The 25,527-nt window shown below is 38.7% G+C and overlaps 1 protein-coding gene across 1 annotated transcript in view; it reads left to right on the top strand.

Moving 5' to 3' along the window:
- The window catches only part of egl (Egl_like_exo domain-containing protein), a 130,047-nt gene that overhangs the window by 42,350 nt on the left and 62,170 nt on the right, over positions 1-25,527 (top strand). Inside the window, exon 2 of the mRNA XM_089232530.1 lies at positions 654-734. Within this exon, the coding sequence (XP_089088656.1) occupies positions 654-734 (81 nt within the window). The remainder of the gene's footprint in view (positions 1-653; positions 735-25,527) is intronic.

Below are 25,527 nucleotides of genomic sequence, written 5' to 3'. Positions count from 1 at the left end.
TACAGAAGGTAAATATTAAAAAAAATGTTCGTCTTGAACCACAGAAGTCGTCAACAAGCCTGCCTTGATTTGCGTCACAATTTTTCCGCTGAAATTCGTGAACCTTCCTGTCCCTGCTTCGTTTCCGGTATATTTAGACACAGATCACCCGGAATTATCAAATTTGTCACCATTGAAATATATATTCTTTTATATTTTTATTAATGAATATTCCTTTAGATTTGGTATTCATGTAGGTTTGATATTGTATTATGTTTTGCTTAGCGGGCCGCATTTGACCCACAAGCCATGAATTGAGCATGCATGCGCTAAAGTCAGGGCTTGACAAATCCCGTGTGCAACGGTGACTAGAAAATCGGTATTGGCGCCTAAAATATTCTGTATGTGATGACTAAATTGGAACGTGAATGACTGTTTCCAAGGACGACACAAAATTTACTGAATTCATTACATAACTGCTTCTCATGTTGAAAGAGGTAATTTAGTCCCAGAAATGTCAAAAACATAATTTCGGGCTGTTTTTCTTGAGCAAAAACATGGTGGAAATTTGGCTGGTACCTAAATATTTTTTCCATTTGTCAAGCCCTGGTTAAAGCCAACAACCGCATTATAAAATATTGCCATTTCGTGATATCAATTGATTTTTTTCCCAGGTCGCTCACGATTGCCGCAACGATAGTGGTGCTCTTTATCATCAGTTTGGTGTAACTCTACGAAATGTCTTTGATACACAGGTGAGAAATTTTTGTTCGCAAACTCGTCGACATGATTTTTTTGAGGGTCGAATTATTTCATGGAATCAAAATAATCTGTTTGAAATAAGGCTGGTTCGATTAATCGGATCAGTTAATCGATTTATTGCTGATCGCGGTTAAAAACTCAATTGGGGTAACCAACTCCATCAATACGATTAAAATTCTATTAAAATTACCATTAGACATTTGAGAATTCACTTGATTTACTTAACGAAACCGAAAAGATCTTTTAAATTATGTTCCTATACATAACATTTTAGCTAAATGAACATATTTATTATTTACCAAACGAAACGTTTTATCAATGAACCCATTCACATTACAATAACAAAAAATCACAAGATTTAAAAATATTAAAAAAAACGTACTTCTGAAAACTTGACCCAATGAGCATTTTCACCAAAACGGCAAGATAGCCAAATATGAACATGAACTTGAAATAAATAATGATGAGTCAGCGAGTATGGTTGAGATTTTTTAAACGATGGCGCATTAACAGGTACATGCAGGGCCAGAACTAGGGGGCAACTGCCTCGGGCGGAAAATTTAGGGGGCGGCAATTTCAGACGGAAACAAAGAAAATCATCCTGAAATTGTCGAATTTTAAAGTTGTGGGGCGGCAAAAATCCTAGTTACGGCCCTGGGTACATGTGTGTAGTTACCTGTACCCTTTTCGCAGTACGTACTGGCCAGCAATGATAAATGGTCGTCTACTTCTCGCGTTTTCACCACTAATTCATAAAACGTTTGATAAAATTATAAATTTGCGTGAAAATTATGAACATTATACAGGGTGGTAACTATCGACCGTACAACAATTTCACACGTTATTCCTTGTGAAAACTAATGTAGAAAAGTGTTTTCCGTTTTAGGATCCTACGAATATTCAATGAGTTATAACGTTTTGAATTTTTGTGACGTGTCAGTTTTCTAACGGTCAGTTGTTAAAGTGGGAAATATCGCCCCCTGGACCATTCCAGGGGATGATAGAAGCTACGGGTATGACATCGGATCCTATGCGTTCGCTTGAGTTAAGGGCGATGAGAAAAAATTTCCGGAGAAGGGGGGCGATATGTGTGTGGAATAAAAACTATGTGGTGGGAAACTATGCTGTATGTATAGCCTCTAAAGCAGTTTCCCAAAATTTTTGTTCCATCGCCCCACTTCAGAAATTTTTTTTCTTTCATCGCCCACCACAGGGAGCGATATTACCCACTGTGGGAAACACTAGTCTAAAGATACAAGCGGGTTCATCAAGCGATAATGCTGACGTCACTGTGCTCTTAAACCATTTATTTCTTAAAAAGTTTTCGATTTATTATTTTCTATTTTTAATATTAGTACATGGACGCCTACCAGATATTCTCGTCTTTGTTAAATGAAATTAAATTTTTTTTTACGATTTTTGAGGCATATCGTCGGCCATTACTGCGCTCACAAGGATTGCCACTTTTGGTGATGAGCCCTCCAGTATTTCTAGGCTTTCCAGAGTGATGTTAACCTTGTTATTACGTGTTTTGGTTTTTTCCACTGCGGCAAAAACTTGCCAACCCCGCATGCTTATCAATAAAACAAGGCAATATTTTTTGCGTTATTTTAAAATATGATGGAAACGGTTGTCTAGAAAGTTTCAATGAAGGATGCAAAAATGGTAGCTTGACGAATGTGGCTGGTGGAAACAGTAAAATAACTACAACGATTCAATCAGAAACGTTTTATCAAGTTAATTTAAATATGTCAATTCATAAAATATATAATTAGTGGTCTCGGATTTTTTCTATTGATAGTCTAGTATTGATTGATCGAGTCACATTTTCATACCGATTTATACATGTTGCAACGAAGACTTTTCACATTGTGATTGAAGATCATTCTTGTAACAATTGATTTTTATCCGGCTGAAATGTTAATAAATTTACTTTATACATTTTTACAAGAAAGATTTTGACTACTACAAAATTTATTCTAACCGGCATGATTCGCGCAGAACTTGGTAATTTTTTCAGATGAATTTTCACTCTGAGGCGTATTTAAATGCGGGTGTCCCGGTTCCTCCGGGATCCTCTTAACAGAGACATACTTCATGCTCTTACCGCCCTAGACACTACTAATTTTTCCGTCCCTTTAAGACCGCTTATATTTCGTTTCTTAATTTTTTTTCCATGGCTCTCAGCTCTCAATTTTCAAAATGAAAGCTATCTATCTCTTTAGTTTCTCATGTACAACAAGTGTTTGTTGTACACATTCATAACATAAATGAGATTCTGGATATATTTGAAAATGTAATTGGTTAGATTTCATGATTTCAATTTATAACTGATCGATTACAAACTTATTGCGTTAATTGTGTTGAATTACAATAAAAATCTGTGATGCAACATGTAGATCTTATAAAACTTTTGAATTGGAACTGGAAAATAAATCTGATCTCAAAGTTGTTAGCTATAATTTATTCATTTAAGGAGTGTCATGAAAAATATTTCTTTCAATTGAAAATCAAATGCAAAAAATTTCGCATCAATCGGGTTAATTTGTGTTTTTCAAAAAAATAAATAAATAAAAATTAATTGTAAACGTGAACAAGATTTTTTTTGAATGCGATTTTCTCAAATTGCAGTTTTTGAGCTCACTCAAAGATAAAAAAAAAAACTCCTGCACAAAAAATCTGAAATTTTGTACGAATATTTTTTTTTGTACGACATGTGTTCGTAAAATGAATCTCGAACTTCAATATCTGAACATTCGTTAGAATTTTACAGTTTAAAAGAAGTGTAAAAGTTTCAAAAATCTGAATATTGCACATTTTTTTAAAAATACTTCTCAAGGGTTAATTTCTAAATCTGGGGTTCATTTAACTAACACAAAGCGAGTGAATATTTCTACTAAATTTTTGAATTTTTCGGGTAGTATGTTTTTTTGTTTAATCAGGAATAAACTCAATAACTGCATAACTGCAATCTGAGAAAATCGTAATATATAGCAACCGCTTAAAAATTTGAAAGTGCACACACACCTAACGAGAGGGGGGGGGGAAACCTGGTTTGCTTTCTTGATTTTTTAGTGTTATATCATTATCAGTTTAAAAAACATCAAGTTATACGTTCGGTGAATTCGACAGGATTTTGAAGTGATGTCATCAATTTTAAAGCGTTATAACTACGTAATTATTGGTCAAATCAAAGAAATGATATTCTCTCTTTAGACCTGCTGGAAGGACTTTCTGACGGTCGTATTCACCAACGCAGTTTAAACTGCAATCGCAGGATTGAAGATCGAAACGGATTGGTTAAAATGAGGATTTTAACAAATCCGTTTCGATCGCTAATCATTTAACCTGCGATTGTAGTTTAAACTGTGTAGGTGAATACGGCCGTAAGTCCCTTGGGGTCACAAAGTGTTTGTACTTATGTGTATGTTTGTATTTGTAGATATGTCTGTGGTTTTATGATTTGTTTATATAAAAAAAAAAAAATGAAAACACTTTTCGATATTAGTTTTCACAAGGAATCGTGTGTAATTATTGGTAGTCGATAGTTACCACCCTTTATAGCCATAAGTCAGTGTTTACTTTCGTGTTTAGACATTTTATTGAATTTCTAGAAAAATACTGTTGAAACGTTCTGAAATTTCCATCACGAAAAAAAAAAAAACTTAATTTTCCAGTGAAGATTTAGTCATTATAGTGAATTAAAAGGAGACCAACAAGAAATTGAATTAAAAAAAAGATGTTTTTGATCAACCTAGTATCATAGAAAGCTGCAAATGATTTTTAACTTTCACAAAATATTTTACGTGTTATTTGCAACACTTGTATGCATTTTCGTGAAAATAGCACGTATATTCACGAAGATATGAATGTTTCTTTCGAAAATGGCGATTTTTCATCGCATGTTTTTTGCTCATAACATGCGGAGTTTTCACCACATTTAGCTAAACTTACAAAAAGTTCGACAACCCACATGAGACACTGTAATGAAACTTAAAGTGAAACAATTTAATATTTGAGATGTGAAAATTTTAAGAAAAGGATTTTTCGGTATGTGTGTGCAGAAGATATCAATTTTATTTTTACATAATTCGGTTGTAAAATATATATGGGAAATTATACACTGAAGAGCCAAAAAAACCGGTAAACCTGCCTAATATCGTGTAGGGCCCCCGCAGAAGTGCAGCAACACGACGTGGCATGGACTCGACTAATGTCTGAAGTAGTGCTGGAGGTAATTGACACCATGAATCCTGCAGGGCTGTCCATAAATCCGTAGGAGTAAGAGGGGGTGGAGATCTCTTCTGAACAGCACGTTGCAAGACATCCCAGATATGTTCAATAATGTTCATGTCTGGGGATTTTGGTGGCCAGCGGAAGTGTGTAAAGTCAGAAGAGTATTCCTGGAGCCACTTTGTAGCAATTCTGGACGTGTGAGCACAGAGAGCAACAGTCCTACAACGATAAATCATTCAATCATAACACTTCACTCATAGTTAGAAAAACTAGTGGCAGATGGCAGCACTACACATAACAAGCATTACAGAGAAACAACAAAACTTCGTCAGGTTTCACTACACGTACATTCTCGTATGTACCGATTCGTTGGGGGGTTCCGGGGGGGGGGGGTAGTGGGCGGGGCGCATGTGTGGTGTAGTAGTAGTAGGTAGGGCCTCCAAAAAATGGCTCGGGGATCCTTAAGTCAGCCACCTCATTGGGCAATTTGCCTGTTGTGGCGTTGTATTTGTATTTGTGTGGGGTGTCGCATTGTCCTGCTGAAATTGTCCAAGTCCGTCGGAATGCACAATGGACATGAATGGGTGCAGGTGATCAGACAGGATGCTCACGTACCTGTCACCTGTCAGAGTCGTATCTAGATGTATCAGAGGCCCCATATCACGCCAACTGCACACGCCCCATACCATCACAGAGCCTCCACCAGCTTCAACAGTCCCTTGTTGACATGTAGGTTCCTTGGATTGATGAGGTTGTCTCCGTACACGTCCATCAGCTCGAAGCAATTGGAACCGAGACTCGTCAGACCAGGCAACGTGTTTCCAGTCCTCAACAGTCCAATGTCGGTGTTGTCGGGCCCAGGCGAGGCGTAAAGCTTTGTGTCGTGCAGTCATCAAGGGTACACGAGTGGGCCTTCGGCTCCGAAAGCCCATATCGATGTTTCGTTGAATGGTTCGCACGCTGACACTTGTTGATGGCCCAGCATTAAAATCTGCAGCAATTTGCGGAAGGGTGGCACGTCTGTCACGTTTAATGATTCTCGTCAGTCGTCGTTGGTACCGTTCTTGCACGATCTTTTTCCGGCAGCAGCGATGTCGTAGATTTAATTTTTTACCGAATTCCCGATATTCACAGTACATTCGTGAAATGGTCGTACGTGAAAATCAAAATTTCATCGCTACCTCGGAGATGCTATGTCCCATCTCTCGTGCGCCGACTATAACACCACGTTCAAACTCACTTAAATCTCGATAACCTGCCATTGTAGCAGCAGTAACCGATCACACAACTATGCCAGACACTTGTTGTGTTATATAGGCGTTGCCGACCGCAGCGCCGTACTCTGATTGGTTCCATATCTCTTTATTTGCATACGCATGCCTGAACCAGTTTTTTGGCTCTTCAGTTTATGTGGAAATTCCGATTCTAAATGTCGTGAAAATTGGTAATGATGTTGACGATATAGTGAGCTGTAATTTAAGTTACTTGCTTAAGTTACTTTTTGTTCATTTCACATTATACACTTGTGTTATACTCAGCTCAGGCATTTCTCAGTAGTGTTTGACACGTGTTTTTGCTCATTTTATTAATGCTGGGGGTTTAATCTAATAAATTTTATTCTATAATGGACTTAATTGTGAAAATCAAACGTTTATTAAATTGGGAATCCGTTCAGAGAAATGGCGTACTGTTCGGAACCACAAGGGACTAGAAAAAAGTTATAGAAACTTTTGATACTTTTCTCTGTTGTCCTTTATTTTTGTGGCTGAATTTTTATTATTTCACTTTTTTTTAAGTTTCTAACTTTTGCATGATTATATATTTTTTTAATGACATTTTTGTTTTCAAACCGAGCACAACTCAGGTCTATCGCCATAGGCAATTTACTACCTAGTGAGTTATGCCGGAATTGTAAGTGTGTGTACCTAACAGTCTGAGTGCGTATCTAATGTTGTGTATGATTTTTCAGTGCTGCCGTCTATATCTCAGAAGTGAAGTGAGTGATGTGTAGTGACTGAATATTTGTACTGTTTGTAAGCCTGTTGCTCTCTGTGGCGAGACTTTTTAACGGGGAGATCGGCTCGCATTTGCGCCTCGAAGTTGGGAACCACAACTTCAGCCGACCACCGCTGTGGCGACGGTGGGGCTCGAACCCGGGTGCCCTCTATGCGAGTCCGTCACTATGATCACTCGACCACCACAGCGGCTATAGATCATTTTTATTCTAGATATTTATTTTTGTATAACGTTGAAAGGATTGGAAAGGTCTGTTTTGACCTTAACTCCCTCTATCCATTATAAATGTTACGGTAAATGTGATAAATCTAGTGATCATGCATAATCACCGACCATTTTGTAAGTTTGATAAATTTTGCGAAATTATCGCATCTACCGGTGATTATGTGTAATCCCCAGCTCGTATTGGTAAATACGATAAATCGTCAATGAATTAATTATTTACAAAACATTTTCTCAAACTTCAAATCTACTCCAGAATGATGGTGATGTTGATTATATTTAAAAATGTTGATAGATGTGAGGAAAGCTAACATCACAAGACCGATGATAGTGTATACTTTTTTTTATCCTTATAGCACTTATGTTTATTTAATTTTAATTTTTATGGTGAAATATGTGTAGTGCATCAATCGCATTGTCTTCTTGGGAAATAGTTTTCGTTTATATAAATATATATACATACATAATTTCCTTGACATTATTAAAATGTAATTTTAATAGTAAGTTATGTATATGAGAATCTGTTTCCCATCAAATATCTCATTATAATCATGCAGGGCTTGATAATCGTGTTTCAGCTCGTCACTGATCATGAAATGTCAGTTTACATAGTCGGGATCTAGCACATGTCTACTGCAACTTTTAACATTAAAAAAAATTATTTTACTACGAGTATATTGCTGAAGTAACAACCATCCGTCTCTGACGGTGTCTGGGCCATTAAAAAAAGCTTGTTACGCGTTCTACTTTTGTTCTCGTTCCACCGTCAAAATGGGAAATCAATCGATGAAAAACGGGTCACTGTCCGCTCTCATCTACTCTTTCAAAGATAGATATACACAGTATATTTATCTCAAAGTTCTCTAAGAAAGATGATTGATATGTTACTTGAGAGAGAGAGAGAGAAAACAGATGTCTATTCAAAACGCTTTCATGCTTTCGGTTTTTATTATTTTTTAACATTTGTAATTTGAGCAATTCTGATGATCGCCTACGCATATAAACATTTTTCTATTAAAAGGGAAAAAAATTCACTTTGCACAGTTCTAATTTGAAATTCTCTTTTCTGTACATGTTACGGCCAGTCCAAAATATAGGCTTATGCGACTTCGATAGCGGTAGAGTAGGAAGGCTACTAGTTTTTCTCGATCTGATGCAACGAACGACAGTGCTTAAAAAAATAATGAAGAGAAGATAAATAAAAATTTGTATACTGTTTCCTATTTTAAAAAAAATGTAAATTATTAAAATTTGTGCTTGTCTCTATTATGCCGGAAGAAATTTACTGAAAACTATTTCAGCGACGTGTTTTTACGATCTACGATCATTACGTAGATTGATAGAAAATTTCATACAATTTTTCAAATTTCACTCCAAACATCCTCACGATTTCTGTAACTCGAGCCTGATGAGTTTATTAGAATTGCCTTAGAATCACTATCGTCTTTATATGTAAAATGAATGAATACCTTAAGAGAAATTAATTTTTTAAAAATACCAGAGTTCCGTATTTTTAGTGCACACACTGTGAGACTTTAGCATCACACTGAACGGTACGAACAATCCAGGAGCTTATCTATCTGTAGCTGCACGTATGAGATAGAAAAATAAGCTTGTCACATCACATAGTATACACACATCATCCTATTTATCACTAATGATCCACGAACCTCACTAGATTGTGCAAATAGTGTAGAATATAAAAAGATCTTCAGTTTTTTTTAATCTTTCTGTAAATAATTATTAATAAAATTAAATGATTATCTAATAATTTTTAGTATAAATAATTAGATTATAGTTGCTAAAAATAGCAAATTATTGTAAATAATATACAGTGGATCCCGCTTATAACTTTTTTTTAATTGCAAAATAACACAATACATGGTTACAAATAATATACAAAATAAAGACAATGGAAAAAAAACAAAACACACTCTGCAGCTCTTGGGGACCCAATCGGTCCGTCCTAAAGCTTAATAAAATTTTTCTGTAATCAGTAAGAAACAATAATTATATTATGTGTAACACTCTAAATACATTTAAGATTTTTTTTCCCGTTTTTTTTTTAAATTTAATTCAAAACTTGCCCTTAGTACTTATTTTATTCTTTCAATGAATGTTTCGAAATTTGAGGTAGAATTTGCAAATGTAAAAATTTCTTCCCTGAAAAGTTTACTAATTTTTACGTTGGGCAATTTTTTTCCGAATTTTTTACAAATATCTGGTCCCTGGTAATTTATACTTTTTTGGATACGGTATTTATGTTTTTTGGTGTTGAATAAAAGAAACTAAACCTATTTGAAGTTCTATCGTTGTTATTTATAAGAAAAAATTATGATTTTTAACAATGAAAATTATCAATTTATGCACATAGACTTGCTTCAGTTCAAGTGTTAAAAGTTCTGATTTAAGTAGGTTTGAATTATTAAATGTAAAAATTTTACGTTTTACACGATTTTAAATATTATTTAAATTTTTAATGTTATCGTAATAAGTACGTTTTTCAAAAAAACCACCATGAAAAAACGTTATAAACGGGAAATTTTAATGAGAATTTGTTAATGATGAGATTGTATTTAAGGTGAGACCACTAAAATAAATCGTACTAAGCGGGAAAACATAAGTGGGAACGTTATAAGCGGGATCGACTACATAATCGAATAATCACATTTGACCGCATTTAATCGCATTTACCAATTTGATGTATAATTGAAAATAACTATTTATAATGATTGTAATGTACACTCAGTGGCAAAAAAATTAGGAACACCCATCCCTCACTCAAAGCTTCGACTCGTCCATGCAACCACGTGCGCAGACGTAATAAACCAGGCTTCCTGATAAATAGCTTTCTCCTGGTCAAAAGCACCAGTTGCAATTTGCCTGTTCATGGCGAAAACAAGAGATTTGAGTGACTTTGAACGTGGCATTATTGTGGGCCCCAGTATCTCCGAAACCGCTAACCTTCTTGGCTTTTCTCGCATCTCGAGTCTTCAAAGAATGGTAGCTAACCCAGAAACTTCAAGCGGAATAGTGGGCGGAAATCGCTTGTGAACGAAAGAGATGCCAGGCAACTGACAGGCATTGTGTACAGCAACAGAAGAGCTACAACGCAACAAATTGCAGCAGAATAAAACTCAGGATCATAGCAAAGCGTATCCGTACGCTCTACAAGACAAATCTTAAAACGAATTGGTTTTAATAGCCGGCGACCAACAAGAATCCCTTTGATTTCGCTGCAAAACCGAAGTAAAAGGCTTTTGTGGGCTAGGGAACACCGAAATTGGACACTTGAATGGAAGAAGGTTGTCTGGTCTGACGAGTCATGATTTCGTGATGAACGTTGATGGCAGCAGTGGCGTCGGAGCCGGGGGTGCTGTGGGTGCTCGAGCACCCACTGTAATTTGTGGCTCGGGTCTGAGTACCCCCAGAATTGATTGAGTAATCGTAATTTCCAATATAAAGCTCAAGACGAGCACCCACAGGTTCGAAACATTTCCGACGCCCCTGGATGGCAGAATCCGTGTGTGATACCAGCAGCATGAAGCCATGGATCCAGCATGTCACCTGACAACTGTTCAAGTGGGTGACGGTGGAATCACGGTCCGGAGAGCATTTTCTCGGTATATTCTTGGTCCCTTATTTCCATTGGAAACATCCGTTCAATGCTATTACTTCCTCCACATAGTTGCTGACCACGTGCACCCGTTTATGGCCATAATGTTTTTCCCTATTTCGAGCAGGACGATGAACCTCCCACGCAAATTGGAATTATCTCAGATTGGTTTGAAGAACACGATTCAGAGTTTCGATTGCTTTGATGACCCACTCAGTCACCCGATCTCAACCCAATTGAGCATTTGTGTGACGAAGTTGAAAGGTCTGTTAAAAGCTCTGAAACCCAACCTTCTAATCTGAGGGAATTAAGAGCTGCCATTTCGTTAGCATGGGATAATATTCCTCCTCAACAGTTTCAGCAACTTGTAGAGTCCATGCCTAGAATAATATCTGCTGTCATTAAAGCCAGAGGAGGTACCACACGATATTAGTGGTGAGTAGCAGGGTGTTCCTAATTTTTTGGCCACTGGGTGTATGTAGTATGTATATGTAGCATAATTAATGTTAGAAATAGTGCTAATTATAACATTATGACCCCAAAACGGGCTGATAAAGTGGCGCAACGTATGTCACTGCCCTGATAAGTGCTTTTTTCTTCTTTCCCCTGCCTAACGCTTAGGCTTTCTATTCCCCTAGATTTAATAACCCAATAAGGGAAATATTAAACTCTAATGGCCGTATTCACCGACACAGTTTAAACTACAATCGCAGGTTAAAGGATTAGCGATCGACACGGATTGGTTAAAATCTTCAATTTAACCAATCCGTTTGATCTTCAATCCTTTCACCTGCGATTGCAGTTTAAACTCTGTCGGTGAATACGACCGTAAGTAGTTTAAAAATAAAATACATACATATGCACAACCATGGTGAAAATCGCACTACTAGTCCAGGATGGCTAAGAAATGACTTGGGGAATGCACTGTTTGCCAATTACAATCCGAACTCACAGGCTATTACGTCATATTTAGGATCTTCCTGTAAATTTTTCGTCACCCAATACTAAATCAGATCTCGGCCTTTATCAGATTGTGTTTTTTTAATCTACACTGCTCAAAAAAATTAGGGGAAGCACATGGTTTTAACAAAATTACGCAAAGATGTATACCGATAAGTAACATAAAATGAATCATCCATAATTTAAAGCCTAGCAGGAAACGGAAGAAGAAAACTTCATATGCAAATCAAAGTTCATGACGTCAAAAACCAGAAAAAGGAGATAAGGGCAGAAATCGGGATGTTGCAGAAACGTCTGTTTTACTGCCGTAACTGTGAAATTCGATTGCGCAGTATTTTTTTTTGAGACAAGGTGACTTGAGGATGTCTCAACAACGTGATTTACCGGAATCCATGGCATGGCGTGTTATAGGCAGACTGGAATCCGGGCAAACACAACGTAGTGTCGCGGAGGTCGCCAGAAGTGTTGTTGCAAGGCTGTGGAATCGATTCCAAGAAACAGGAAATGTTAGACGTCGACCAGGGCAAGGTCGGCCACGCGCCACTACAGCAACTGATGACCGGTATATACGGTTAACAGCCCGTCGAAACAGAACAGAGAATGCTACGCAACTGCAAAGACGGTTGCTCTTGGCAACAGGACGAAGGGTGTCCAGCCAAACAGTATGTAATCGGCTTCATGAGGGAGGGCTCTATGCACGTAGGCCAATGGTCTACATTCCGTTGACCCCACGCCACCGTGCGGCCCGAAGAAGATGGGCTGCTGAACATCGAGATTGGGAGCAACATGATTGGAGCCAAGTGCTGTTTACAGACGAGTCCCGATTCGGTCTGGAGAGTGACACCCGACGTGTTCTGGTATGGAGGGACAGGGGCACTCGAAATAACCCCGCATTTCTTCGTGAAAGGTCACAATACAGACGAGCTGGTTGGATGGTATGGGGTGGAATCAGCATAGGCGGACTTACGGACCTGCATATCATTGGGAATGGCACATTGACGGCCCGAAGGTATGCAGACGAGATACTGCGACCTCATGTCATCCCTTACGCTGGAGCCATTGGAGATTCCTTTGTTTTCCAGGATGATAATGCCCGACCGCATAGAGCTCGTCTGGTGGAGAACATGCTTGAAGCTGAAACAATACAGCGTATGGAATGGCCAGCGTGCTCTCCTGACCTGAATCCTTGGACGACGCATTGCTGCGCGACCAAGGCCGCCTGTTACTGTCCGATACTTGCAGATTGCACTTCTTGAGGAGTGGAACAGTATTCCCCAAAGTCTGATCGATAACCTCATCGCATCCATGGCAAACAGGTGTGCAGCAGTCTTAGCTGTTCGAGGAGACCACACGCCCTATTAAAACTCATGCATCATGTCTAAACAGTACTTTTTTTTATCGTTTACATGTAACCAAATTGTTGCCCTAAATCATCTTTTCATGTTTTTTCCATATTTTCAAAGAATTAAAGCTTAATTCCAAATTTTTTGACGTCTTTTTTCTGTATTGCGCATTGATACGCGTGTACTATCCATTGTATGCCAATACGTGGCTGTCTCGCACGGTTTTCTTCACTTTTTTGCTTGCTCCCCTAATTGTTTTGATCAGTGTAGTATTACTTACTGTTTTACGAAAAAAACTTATATTTATAGATTTTGGGCAGTATCTAGAACGAATTAAACGATTCTATCTGGAAATTTACGAATGTGATTAAGAAACGAATTATCTTCGTATCGCTGTATTTTATGTGGTTTTTTTAAGTAATCGACGTTTTATTTGTCTGGAGTTCTTTTCTACTCGATTTAGCAATTAAAATTGTGTGTATAGTACCAAACCCATGATGTTTAGTTCGAATTGCATAGTCCGATTGATCGATTTCTGAAAAAATACGGTACTATTAGAAAAAGTCAGTGAACTTAAGATTGTGAATAGATGATGCCATTTGAAGGATTTTTTGATCTTTTTCTGCTATGTATATTCAGTGCTGCCTGAAAGACCAACAATGACGCATGAAGAGCGGCTCGTGGCAGGAAGAGATTCTCTTTTTTTCTAGTACTTTTGTGCATGTCGTGAAATTCAACAGATTCCCTGCATCATCTGCGATTTTTTTGTTTTGCTCCAAAATCTAGATGCTTATCTAAGTGATAGGGAACTCAGAATAAATAATACGAGTTGAGGAGAGGAGAAAAAAGCAAAACACTCTTTTCTGTATACGTGGATGCGTGTTGGGTCACGTTCCTCAACAATGCGTGACGCTCGAGACGTGCGTACATGTTGAGTGTCAGTGACGTAATGCTCGTGTCCCTCCACCGCGATTTCTTCCGAACATGCTTTGCTTTTGTAAAAGATGTTGAGTCAGTGGCCAGAGTATTTATGTGTGCGTTATATTCCGAGAGAAATGTTCATGTAAACTGACTAGTGTGCTTACGTTATTTTGATAGTCAAATCTAAGTTCAGGTTGCAATATGCTACTGTGTAATTTAAAGTAGCTTTCGTGGCCGTGGTGCGAAACTGTTCTTATGATTGGTGGGTTAGAGCTTCCGCGTATACGTGAAAGGGAGGAAAATAAGGTCTCGAGAGGCTATCCCACTTAAATAAGCTGATCTTAATGATTTTTACAGAAAGATATACAGAGTACAGTTTCCCACGAATAGAAAAAACAGTTGTGAGAATTTCGAAGCTTATTGTTGCTTTTCAAACTTTTTTTTAAATCTGAATTTTACTTCAATAATTCCCAACCGTTCTACTAATGCTTGTAATTTGTGCAGTTCAAACTTCGAAAACTTTGAATTTCATTTTTCAATTTCCCAGCTGTGTAAAATTAGAAAGTAATAGACACAGCATTTATATATATTTCCCATCCTCCTACCTAAACTATCCTATACAATTTAAACTTAAGTAAGGGACAACTTCCTTATAGGGTTAATTTGTCCCGGTCCGGAATTTTCGCTCCTGTATATTGGTTTACCTCTATTAAGGGGAACATAGGCGAATTTTCTCGAGCGGGGAATTTCAGATTTTTTTTTCCTTCTGAGGGGGGTTTACGTTTTTCCCTGCAAAATAACACTATAATATTGGCCCCTCCCTTTGCGTACGCCAATGAAGGGGAGCGACCTCTCTCAATGGCATGTTTTCTGAAGCACAAAGGATTGCTCTTTTAGGGAGGTTTTACAACAGACCTGGTGTTTTTTTAGAAAGTGTCCGAAGCATAGGCGGAGATAGACTTGAAAGTCTTGAGGGGGGGGGGGGAGACGATGATGTCAATTCACATATATGCAAATACATTAGATCAGTCGGCTTTAACTTTGACGTTTTTCTAATTATTAAAGTAGAACATACGAAAAATTATCAGCAGAAGTGGAGAATTTACTTGTGATAGTTTCATCCCCCTTTAAAATGATAATTAAGGGGAATAGAGCAGTTCAAGTATTACGTGAGCAGATTTTTAGCCATTTTTGACCCCCTCCCCCTTTCCCTCCTTGTCAGCAAAATTTCGTCTCTGCCCCACCTCCAAACGTATATCGGGATCAGAGACGTGCGCGGGGGAGGGTCCCTCCCAGACGATCAAAGGAAAGAAAGGAACACAAAGGAAGTTTGTGTACCCACGAGCGGATTAGAACCGCTGCATAGGGTCGTGCGTTCCAAGATCGGCGCACTAGTGTATACGCGCCTTAACAATCAATTTCTGTTAATTTCAATGCTATTCGAAGGCTAAGAACTCAAAATTTCATTTTAAGAAATTCATTACGACCCACCCTGTAAGCCATATATGCTAAACCCATGGCGCTCGGGGTTATCTGATGTGGCCACCACCTCAAACCTAATTTTGTAAAAATGAACCAAGCCTCCCTCACATTTACAGATCACTTAAATGACCGTGGCACAATTCCAGAGCATGTAAGCGGTACGTAGCACATTTTCAGTTCCCTCAAGTATATCCCTCAAGTATGTGCCCGTGGCACATTCACATATCACTTAAATGACCCGCGACAGTCCCAGAGCACTTAAGTGGCCTGTGGAACATTTAGAGATTCCTTGAGTGACATGTGGCACAGTTTTAGAGCATTTAAGCGGCCCCAAATGCAGGTCTACATTACTCAAGATCATTAGTGATCCGCGGCATAATTACGGATCACTTGAGTGCCGCGCGGCACAGTTTCAGAGCACTTAAGCGGCCCGCGACACATATCTAGAGCACTTAAGCGGCCCGTGACACATATCTAGAGTATTTGAGCGGCCTGGACACATTTCCAGATCACTTGAAGGATCCGCGGAACATTTAGAGATCACTAAAGTGGATTTTTATAAAGAGTGGTTGATGTGACGTAGACATCATATATTCAAACCCTCCCTCTCCCCTTGTCATCAAAAGTCAGCAAACCTGAACCCCCGCTCCCCATCGATGTTGACGTAATACTTGAGTGACATCCCCATACAGTGTATACGAAAATTCCAGTTTTTATTTTTAGAGTCCCAACCAGAAAAAAGTTTGAATTGAGAGGGTTGAAGAGAGGAGAGTCAGGGTATCATTTATTTTTTATATATATATTAGTCATGTTTTTTCAACATTTCTGACCCAAGTCCAGAAATGCTAAAATGTTGAAAGAAAAAAATTAACTAAGTCTCAACTTCAATAGTTCGCCACTAGATTGTGAAATCACAAAATGTTTGACATGGGACTTTATGAAAAAATTCTAGTAAAAACTTATTTTTATTCCAGTGAGGATTAATCGACTTACACCACTCTGGCTTTAACCAAAACTCTGACTTTGACAATTATTAAAACTTATGACCCGTTTTATCAGACCGAAAGAAGTTAACCTTGTAAAATTTGGCGGAAAATCATCCAGACATCGATAGTATCTGAGATAAGCGGCTTTTTTTTCAGCGCAGGATATCAAAGAAACATATTTTCTGGATATTATACTGAGGTGAACGCGGAAAGAAGTCATCTTGTTTCCACCGGGACTAACCCAGGCCCTCTTGCTTACCGGGGCTCAGGGTAATAAAAAGAAAATATCTGTTTGCCTGATCGATAGTATCAATTCCTGATTTTTGAGCGGAAAATAATTTAGTCTGAAAACTCTTAAAAGAACGTTTTGAAAAATTTTCGAAATATTGTATATACATGACATTATTTCATGTAACTTTATACTTCATTTATTTCATCGTTTTATTGCGTTGTACAGCAATTGAAAATACCGTTTGTGTAATTTTCACCATTTATGGCGTTAGATTATTTCATTCCTTAAAATTCTATAAGGTCCAAATTATCCGAGGTAGATCTGATCCATATTAGCTCAGATAATCGAGGTCCTACTGTATATATTAAGATATCCGATGGGACGGATGTTCTACTGCGTGTATGTAGGGTAGGGGGCCCAAATATCGCTCACTTAAGCCATTAATTTAATTACAGGACTAATTCATATGCAATTTGTGTAAAAATTGTTCTATTCCATTGTCTCGACTGTTATGTAAAAACAAACTGCATTACAGCTCTAACAGATAATTTTAACATTCAAAAAAGGATTTTTTTTTTTGCGACCTCTGAATTTTTTCCCTATTAAAAAAAAGTGTTCCTAATATCGCCTATGTCTAAAATGGATTGAAATAAAGTTTAATTTATGTTATGATTATACTTTCTTTATTAAACGTGAAAATTAAGACACAATAAAATCGAAAGTAATACAAGACAGTTATTTTGTACTTTTAGAAATATAATTAACGTTACCCTTTTTTAACACTTTTCCTAAATACAACATAATTTTTTTATTTATAAACATAATTAACGTTTTGTTTTCTTTACTTTCCGCTTATCGCATTTTTTGTGGGACCATTTGTTACATATCAAACATTTTAACCATGTTTCTTCATGACAATCGTTTGAGTAAAGTCCTCCACAAATTGAGCATTGGGCATCATTATATTCTTCGCCACAACTGCTGTCGTTGTCGTCAGTTGACACATGGAGGTTCTTCATCTTCTGAAGAGATCCTTCTTCCTTCTGTTTTTCCGATTTGAATTTTTTCGGAACTGGTTTCTTTACAGCTTAGCCTGATGTTTTTTGCCAGCAGTGGACGAACTTTCAAGTGATAGTGTGCTTTCCCTTTTTTTTTCTTTTCCAGAGACAAGTCAGGGTATCTGTTGAAAAAAAGAGGGAGGCATTTCGTACCTGAATTTTTTTCTTCATAAAATGGGTGGCGTAAATTATTTCTAATGACAAGTTGAAATTCCATCCTTTTTGCATCCTTTGTCGTAAGTCCATAAGTTTTATCCATTTGTTAATGATACTCAACTAGCACACGCCGCATGTAAATATTCCTTCAAAATTTCAGAATTTTCGGTGTTGCAGTTTTTTTAATCTTACGGATGAGCTCAAAAACTGCAATTTGAGAAAATCGCGTTCAAAGTGCGCGTTCTTGTTCGTGTTTACACTATAATTCATTAATTTTTAACATTTTTTTTTCTTTTGAAAAAAAACAAATTAATTGGGAGCAAACATTGTTTTAACGGGGGTTAAAACAATAAGACCAGGAAAAAAAACGATCGTGCATTGAACACTATATGCACCTCCCTCCAAAGTTTTCACTAAACAGTGAAAGAGAGCAAATTACAACATTTTGGCAAAAAAAAGTGTTGATTTGGTTAGAAATATTTTCAAATATATCTCATTTGACTAACACTTTACAAATTTAGCGATAAATTTGCCAATATAGTTGACGAAGCTACTACGTAATTACACGTAAGCTACACGCAATGACAAGGTTATAATATCAAAATTTATCGGGATTTACTATTATCCGCTAGGGAGGGGGGGGGTGCAGATGTGACAGTGATTCCAGTGCTGCCAAGGGGTAGTAGGGGGTATAGGAGTAGGATCCACCAATTCAATATAGGCCTGAAGGACATTAGCTCCTCACTTGGGGTCACGTTCTTGGAGCTTCCCGCATTTACCGATAGGTGGCTTGGTTCGTCTGGGATCCATCTAAATAAGAGTGGGGGGGGGGTCTGGGAGGTTTAGGATAGTCTTAGGTCAGGTTTTTTACTCCCAGACCACGTAGTCGGGAATGCGGGTTAGTTAATGATAATCACAACAGTACTGACGGGGAATTACCCACCTCTGACTTGGATGGCGTCTCGATTGACACTAAATCACCGGGCAAATTAAAATGTGTGCTAATAAATGCCAGGAGCTTGGGTAATAAGAAAGATTTTTTAGAAACTGTGATAGTTGTGGAGGGCCTGTATCTTATAGCCATTACAGAATCTTGGGCAAATGATGGGGATGAATCTTTCTTGCACATCTCAGGATACGATACTTTTTTGATAAATTTTTTTGCCGCCTGGCAGTCGAGTGGTTAGGGAACTAGCTTCTCACTGTGCAGGTCTGGGTTCGAATCCCGGTTCGGGCATGGATGTTTACTAATACTAACAAATTCCCTGGACGGATCATGCTGATCCCTTGGGAATACGTGAGGATCACGTTGTTATTAAAAATATTAAAAAAAAAAAAAAATAGATCTGATAGGAAAGGGGGTGTAGTGTTGATATACGTGAAATCATGTTTGAAGGCTAGAGAGTGTAACGTGAAGAGAAGTGATATTGAAACTATATGGGTTGAGTTTACCAAAGACATCATAAACTTATTGTTGGGGTTTGTTACAATCCACCGAATAGGGATTCAAACTAAATCGACAAATTTCATGATGAAATTTCCTACATGTGTAAGCGTAAGAGGGTTCTCATACTAGGGGATTTCAATTACCCAGGTATTGATTGGGAGAACCTTTCATCTAGAGGTCAGTATGAAAGAGACTTTCTTAAGTTGGTGCTCCAAAATTTTTTGTATCAGATCTGGTGATCTGGTTGAACATGTTTCGGTGGGGGAAGAGTTTTCTTCCAGTGATCATCGTATAGTCAGATTTCACTGTAACTTTTCTTCGGGTAAGGTTGATAACAAAAGACTGGTTCCTTGTTTTCGAAGAACTAACTTTGATGTTTTGAGAGGAAGGTTAGCGGAAGTTTTCAAAGACCGGTTGGAATCAGTAGGGGTGGTAAGTCAATGGGAAGAATTTAGTTCGAAGTTGTCCTCTGTTTTGCACGATGTCATACCCTTTGTTCGAAAAAAGCGTGTTTGTACATCGCACCCTCTATGGTTCACGGATAGCGTGCGTTAGCTTTATCTTGAAAAGAAAAGAGCATTCAGAGAGTATAAAAGTGGACGAGATGACCCATCATTGTTTACTGATAAAAGAAGACTATTGAAGAAAGCGAAAAAGAAAGTTGAATCTAGGTTGGCAGATGACATTGGCTCTGACCCAAAATCATTTTTTCGATATGTAGGCATGTGTAGTGCTTTCAATGACTTTTTCGCGTCGGTTTTTAATGGAGATAATGATATTCGATATACGGTTGTTTCATGGAGTAATAAAACCCTCAACGATATTCAAGTAAAAGACGTGGAGGTCCTAAATCTTCTTAGAAATGTTTGTGGAAGCAAGACACCAGGACCAGATGATATCTATCCCAGGGTCCTCAAGGAATGTGCTAATGAATTGTTGGGGCCAGTCGCACAGATATACAGGAGTAGTGTTGCTGAGGGTATCGTCCCAAGGGATTGGAAACCTGCTAATGTTGTTCCGATATTTAAGAAGGGTAGTAGAGAAGCTCGTCCAGTGAGATTGACGAACTCCCTCTCGAAAATTTTGGAAATTATCATCAAAAGGCAGTTTGTGAAGTGGATAGATGAGAATAATGTATTGTCGGATAATCAGTATGGGTTCAGAAAGGGGAGGTCATGTGTAACTAACCTCCTTTGCTTCTATGATCACGTGACTAAAGCTTTGGGTAAGGGCAAATATGTAGATGTTGTTTACCTTGATTTCCAGAAGGCATTCGATCGGGTCCAACATGGTAAACTCTTGAAACGTTTACATGATATTGGGATTGGGGGCAACTTGCTGAATTGGATAGAATCGTGGTTAAGAGATAGGTAAGTGGAGTTCCTCAAGGAAGTGTCCTTGGCCCCATACTTTTTTCACTTTTTATCGATAAACTCGGTCAGGGTATCGATGGGATTACTAGCAAGTTCGCAGATGATGTAAAGCTAATGGGGGTAATCGGGAATCAAAACGATAGGGAGTTGCTCCAGACCAGTCTAAACAGGATTGCAGCATGGGCAAATGAATGGAGCATGACGTTTAGCGTTGATAAGTGCATGGTCGCTCATTTTGGTTCGAACAACCCAGGGTTCTCTTACGAGTTGAATGGTGTCACTATCCCGGATGCAACTAGGGTCACCGATTTTGGAATTGTCATTGACGAGCGGCTTAGGTTTTCTGAACATTGTTCAGCGGTGGTCAAAAAAGCGAATATAATGCTTGGTCTCATTTTCAAAAAGGTGTCTTCGCGTGTCCTGATGAACGCAGGTGTCGAGGAGATATGATCGAAGTGTTCAAAATTTTCAATGGGTTAGATAGGATGGGCCATGAACTTTTAGTACACCGCCAATCGACTGCTTTTACAAGGGGATACCAGTATCGATTGGTGAGGGACAATGCGAGGTTATGGTGTCGCAGGGAATTTTTCTCTAATAGTGTTGTTAATAAATAGAATAGCTTACCCCCGGGGGTAGTAAATTGTAACACAATTGATACGTTTAAAAAGAAATACGATAAACATGTTGGGGTAAATCGAGAAGCTATCCATTCTTAGAATAAGACAACCATAATATTCTTTATGGGCATTGTATAATATTTTATCATGTGTATATATTGTTTACAATTTTTTGTTAATTGCATTTTTAATTGGGTTGCTATATTTTTGAAATATATGACATCCATATTTTTATGGGCATCTTTTTCTCAGCCACCTCGGTCGGCATTTTGCCAGTTGTGGCGTTGTATTTGTATCATACAGTACTACTTTGAGAGAAAGCGCCAATCGTGAAAGAAAGAGTCCGAACTTGGCTTCTATTGGGATTGAATATTTCAGTTCATTTTCAAGAGTGGCAACCCACTGCTGGCGGAAAAATTTACTTTCGTTGGGTGTTTGATGCGTAACTGACCGTTAGAAAAATGACACGTCACAAAAATCAAAAACGTTATAACTCCCTTAATATTTGTCCGATCCTAAAATGGAAAACACTTTTCTGTATTAGTTTTTCCCAAGGAATCACGTGTGCAATTATTGGGCAGCCGATAGTTACCACATTGTATATAGCCATGTATCACACGTTAGTGGTGTAAAAAATGGATTTGGTGCACCTACCGGACTGTCTTGCATCAGCAAATCAAACCTTGGCCAGGAATCTCCGGCCACATCACGAATGGCCGCGCTTTGGCAGTAACATATATAGGGTAAGGGCCCAATTATCGCCTACGTTCCTAATATCACTTACCACTGTTTCTTCTTGATTGATGCTGGGGGCCACTATCGGAACTACGAAGCTTTCCCCTTCAGTCGTTTGTGCAAACTAGACGCACCTGTGTTGTTTTTTATTTTCTCTGGGAATTTTTTCTAATTTCCGTGTAGGATGAGTTAATAAACACGTTCCATTACTTTTAGTATAATCCATAAAGTTCAAGTGATAGCGTGTGTGTTATATCATTTGAGGCAGTGATAGCGACCGTAACAAGCTACATTTTGGTTTAGTTTGTTTTTTGGTTTGCGATTCGATTCCGAGGGTGGAAGCCGCCATGTTTGAGAGTTAGGTTGTTCCCAATATCGCCCACTTGAGTGTTCCCATTATCGCCCTAGGCGATATTACGAACACTTTCGAAGTCGGTTTTTTTTTCAGATGTCACATAAAAAGTGGAACAAGACTAAAATTGAAGAGATGTAATAGCGGTAAAAAATAAAGAGGTAGGACTAATGAAAGGTTTATACAAATACAACGCCACAACAGGCAAAATACCCAACGAGGTGGCTGATAAAAAGATGCCCATAAAAATATGGTTGTCATATGTTTCAAAAATACAGCAACCCAATTAAAAATGCAATTAACACAAATTACAAACAATATATACACATGATAAAATATTATACAATGCCCATAAAGAATACTTATGGTTGTCTTATTCTAAGAATGGATAGCTTCTCGATTTACCCCAACATGTTTATCGTATTTCTTTTTAAACGTGTCAATTGTGTTACAATTTATTACCTCCGGGGATAAGCTATTCCATTTATTAACAACCCTATTGGAGAAAAATTCCCTGCGACACCATAACCTTGCATTGTCCCTCACCAATCGATACTGGTGTCCCCTTGTAAAAGCAGTCGATTGGCGGTGTACTAAAAGTTCATGGTCCATCCTATCCATCCCATTGAAAATTTTGAACACTTCGATCATATCTCCTCGACACCTGCGTTCATCCAATGTAAACATATTCAAAAAATGAAGTCTTTCTTCATAACTCAAGCCCTGTGTGCCAATAAGGACACGCGTAGCTCTTCTCTGCACCCCTTCAACCAAGTCTATGTCCCTCTGTAGGTATGGTCTCCAAAACCTTACAGCATACTCCATTCCAGGACGAACTAAGCCTCGAAAAAGCGGAAGAATGACTTTAGGAGAACGCGAAGAGACCTTTTTGAAAATGAGACCAAGCATTCTATTCGCTTTTTTGACAACCGCTGAACAATGTTCAGAAAACTTAAGTCGCTCGTCAATGAGAATTCCCAAATCGGTGACTCTAGTTGCATCCGGGATAGTGACACCATTCAACTCGTAAGAGAACCGTGGGTTGTTCGAACCAAAATGAGCGACCATGCACTTATCTACGCTAAACGTCATGCTCCATTCATTTGCCCATGCTGCAATCTTGTTTAAGTTGGTCTGGAGCAACTCCCTATCGCTTTCATTTCCGATTACCCCCATTAGCTTCACATCATCTGCGAATTTGCTAGTAATTCCATCGATACCCTGATCGAGTTTGTCGATAAAAAGTGAAAAAAGTATGGGGCCAAGGACACTTCCCTGAGGAACTCCACTTGTGACGTCTGTCCAACCAGAGAATTCCCCGTTCACCATAACTCGTTGCGACCTATCTCTTAACCACGATTCTATCCAATTCAGCAAGTTGCCCCCTATTCCAATCTCGTGTAAACGCTTCAAGAGTTTGCCATGTTGGACCCGATCGAATGCCTTCTGGAAATCAAGGTAAACAACGTCGACATTTTTGCTCTTACCCAAAGCCTTCGTCACGTAATCATAGAAGCAAAGGAGGTTAGTTACACATGACTTCCCCTTCCTGAACCCATGCTGATTATCCGACAATACATCCCAGACCAGTTTTCCTGGTCTACTTTCTACTGGTCAGAAGCACCACTTAACGTTGCAGTTTGCCTCTTCGTGAGGAAAAGAAGAGATTTGAGTGACTTTGAAACGGGCATGATTGAGGGTGCCAGAAGGGGTGGTTCCAGTATCTCCGAATTTAGCGCTCGAGTGGCAAAGTGGTAAGATGCTCATCTTCCACTGTGAAGGTTACCGTCAATGTCCACCGGTTCGAATCCGGGCATAGGACTTCAGAAACAAGTTCTTTACCTACCGAGCATGGGGCGACCACCGATAGATGGTGTCTTCATTTCCCACCCAACTCCATTGGTTGGAAATTGCCGTATGGCGATATATGACCGGAGTTGGTGTGCAGTAAAGTAGTATCTCCGAAGCTGTTAACCTTCTTGGCTTTTCTCGTACAACGGTATCTCGAGTCTTCAAAGAATGGCAGCTAAGCCAAAAACTTCAAGCGGAATAGTGGGTGGAAATCGCTTGTGAACGAAAGAGGTGCCAGGCGACTGACACGCATTGTATGCAACAACAGAAGAGTTACAACGCAACAAATTGCAGCGGAATATAACTCAGGATCCTAGCAAAGCGTATCCGTACGCTCTACAAGACGGATCTTAAAACGAACTGGTTTTAATAGCCGGCGACCAACAAGAATCCCTTTGATTTCGCTTCGCTGCAAAACCGAAGTAAACGGCTTTTGTGGGCTAGAGAACGCCGAAATTGGACACACGGTGGAATCACGGTCCGGGGAGCATTTTACCGGTATACTTTTGGTCCCTTATTTCCATTGAAAACATCCATCAGTGCCAGTACTTACCTCCACATAGTTGCTGACCACGTGCACCCGTTTATGGCCATAATGTTTTTCCCTATTTCGAGCAGGACGATGAACCCTCCCACGCAAATTGGAATTATCTCAGATTGGTTTGAAGAACACGATTCAGAATTTCGATTGCTTTGATGACCCACTCAGTCACCCGATCTCAACCCAATTGAGCATTTGTGTGACGAAGTTGAAAGGTCTGTTAAAAGCTCTGAAACACAACCTTCTAATCTGAGGGAATTAAGAGCTGCCATTTCGTTAGCATGGGATAATATTCCTCCTCAACAGTTTCAGCAACTTGTAGAGTCCATGCCTAGAATAATATCTGCTGTCATCAAAGCCAGAGGAGGTACCACACGATATTAGTGGTGAGGTTCTAATCATTACTGCCTAATTACATTGCCTAATTCAGGATTCATTTGCGACTCCCCAGAGTAGTAGTTCAGTAGATATTTTACTTGATGAAAGAACCACTTGAAATCATAAATAGGCACGCAAATCAATATTTCCAGCTCCCAGCGACGCCCTTGACAAAAGTTGGCAATGCCCCTAGGAGCCACGACGCACACTTTGAGAAACACTGTTCTATTACGAGAGGCTTGCTTCACAACGACAAATATT

This window comes from Pholcus phalangioides, unplaced genomic scaffold (assembly GCF_987345545.1).
Source record: "Pholcus phalangioides strain wild (caught in Gottingen) unplaced genomic scaffold, Ppha-v1.0 ptg000007l_1, whole genome shotgun sequence".
NCBI classification, from domain to species: Eukaryota; Metazoa; Arthropoda; class Arachnida; order Araneae; family Pholcidae; genus Pholcus; species Pholcus phalangioides.
This window is presented reverse-complemented; position numbering and strand designations above follow the sequence as displayed.